General features: G+C 39.4%; 1 protein-coding gene across 1 annotated transcript; it reads left to right on the top strand.

The window, feature by feature from the left end:
- Positions 1-1,390: 1,390 nt before the first annotated feature.
- Positions 1,391-2,320, top strand: LOC122926219 (olfactory receptor 1F1-like). Its single transcript, XM_044277592.1, has one exon. It carries the CDS (start codon positions 1,391-1,393, stop codon positions 2,318-2,320), a length of 930 nt encoding a protein of 309 aa, XP_044133527.1.
- Positions 2,321-2,739: the final 419 nt, after the last annotated feature.

Raw genomic sequence — 2,739 nt, forward strand, 5'->3', positions numbered from 1 at the left:
GTTTGGGTTGCCATATTTGTGCAAGCAGATCTCTCGATGCCATCCTCTGCCCCTCATGAAGCAGGCTTAGTGCAGACCACTGAGGCCTGTGTCCAGCTGAAGGTCACCTCCTTTGAACCACAGCTGGATCGTCTTTGCAAAGTCAAGGAGAAGAGTCAGACTGAATGGTAAATTAAATTGATTTGGTTTATGTCACTTACAGTTTGTGTTATATGACTTTCCTGTATTGCAGGGCACACTGAGCGCAACAGCTTTGTTTTGTTTTTTTAAATTGGCAAGATTGCCGACTCTGGCCTTATATGTAGCACTATTCTTTTGTCTAAACGTATGTGACTGCTCAGGAGTATAAGAGCACCATGGGCATTTTGAGGCCCATTGTGGTGCCAAGTGTAGCAGCTATGGGGTGAAATAATAAATGGAACGCCTGAGAAGTGACAACATTTTAGAGACCCGTGGTATTAACCATGCTGCTTTCGAACAGCTTCTAGGGTATTAATAAATTTTTATTTTTCTCTCGACTGAGCTTTGTTTCATAATGAGAAGAGACAGATTTACAATAAACAGATTTTTAGAGTAAGATAGAAGTCAGACTCAGTCAGTGAGTGTGTTAGTTAGGCAGGCACAGGCCGCCATTACTGTGAGTGTTGCTTCAGCTACACAGTTCAATTTCTTACATTAATTTGTAAATTATCAATCTTCATCACATCATTCAATCATCTTCTACAAATCTGGTGCTGATACCAAGACACTGCTTGCTGATACAGAGGTCAGGGACATGATGTCACAAATTGCAGGACACATCGCTTTGCCTGCAGAAGACCAAAGACTGGTGAGTAAAACCAGCACCAGGAGTGATATATTCGCCACTCCCTGGTTCTACTGTGTATTAATGAGTGCTTCCATAATAGAACGCTCATTTGCTTCATAATATAGGTTTATTTATATATATATACGGTATGTTAAAAAGCCATTGCTTGATACCACTGTGTCTATAAACACCAGCAGGTATCTGCCCTCAAAAGGGATAATTTTTGGACTTTTAAACTTTAAAAAGTTTTTTTTTTTTATCAGACAGTGCAGTGTGTTTGTTACCACCGGCTACCATCCATTTACCCACAGCCATATATGTTGCTGTCACTTTGACATTACTAATGCTGTCTTAGCGATAGAGTCCTACGAGATCTCAGACAGTCATACACAACTTTGCAGGGCAATTCCAATTCAGACCTAATTGAATCTGATGGCTGATTCGATTGAATCAAACCGGAAACGAATTTCAGGAAATTTCTCTAGCCACTGAATCTGACAACAGAATGTGTGACTTTATTAATCCATATCTTTTTGCCATTTATTTCAACTCTTATACATTTTTTTTTTTTCAACAGAACAAATGAATTCCAGCCAAAATACAGAATTCATAATGGTTGGACTTTCGGGCCTTCCAAAGCAACAGATTTTGCTCTTTGTAATATTTTTAGCTATGTACCTTTTTAACCTTATAGGAAACTCAACCATTATTTTCCTAGTGAGAACTGACTCTCATCTCCAAACTCCCATGTACTTCTTCTTGGGTAATCTGTCTTTTGTTGACATGTGCTATACATCAGCGATTGTCCCAAAAATGTTAGTGAACCTCATAACAGATGACAAGTTGATTACATTCATTGGTTGCATCACCCAGTTGTACTTTTTCCTGTGTTTTGCCTGCACAGAATGCTTTCTTTTGGCAGTGATGGCCTATGACCGATTTGTAGCCATATGTAACCCATTGCACTATATGATGATCATCAGTAGAAAATTCTGCATTCTTGTGCTGGTCTCCTCATGGTTGGCGGCTGCTTTACATTCACTTCTACATAGTGTAATGGCTTCAACATTGACCTTTTGCGGGTCCAACAAAATCTATCACTTCTTCTGTGACATGACACCACTCTTGCTACTGGCTTGTTCAGACATCTCAGTCAACAAACTTTTGATCTACACAGAAGGTGGTCTTCCGGTTTTAATCCCATTCTTAATAGTTTTGTATTCATACATGAGAATCATCTCATCCATCCTTAAAATCCGATCAACAGATGGAAGACGCAAAGTTTTCTCCACCTGTTCCTCACATCTCACTGTGGTTATCTTATTTTACGGGACAATTGCTTTCATGTACCTCCGTCCATCTTCTAGGTCATCAGTAAATTACGACAGGGTTGTGAGTGTTGTCTATACTGTGGTAGCTCCAATGTTAAATCCTTTCATCTATAGCTTAAGAAACAAGGAGGTCAAAGGGGCATTGAAAAAAGTTTTCATAAGGAAAATGTTTAAAGCATAGCTAACCTTTGCATTAATCAATAGCACAGTATGTGTACATGAGGAATAAGACAGTCTAAAGCAAAGAAATAGCAGGCACTACTATATGTCATCTTGGAGTAAAGAGGCTATTACAGCTAGGCTTCGAGATTCGGATCATAGATCTGAAGTTGATTTGTTAAAAAAACTTTGCTATTAATGATGTTTCTGTACAGCATTAAAATGTATGGGCTCCGTGGAGCCAAAAGCCGACTTCGGATTCCTATTTTAAAATACACAGATAGGAATACCGAAGACATTCACCGAAGTCTCGTCCAACTTTGGCCTGAGACGAAGTTTGGCCACACAGAGCCAATACATTTAATGCTGTACGGAAACAGCATTAACAACGAAGCTTGATTCTCTCAAACCTTATTTCCGCACATATCGGTGGGTGCTCAG

Source organism: Bufo gargarizans, chromosome 2 (genome assembly GCF_014858855.1).
Source record: "Bufo gargarizans isolate SCDJY-AF-19 chromosome 2, ASM1485885v1, whole genome shotgun sequence".
Lineage (NCBI taxonomy): Eukaryota > Metazoa > Chordata > Amphibia > Anura > Bufonidae > Bufo > Bufo gargarizans.

What these genes read in the sequence shown, in the direction of transcription:
- LOC122926219 (XM_044277592.1), top strand. Translation starts at nt 1,391, where the DNA reads ATGAATTCCAGCCAAAATACAGAATTCATAATGGTTGGACTTTCGGGC.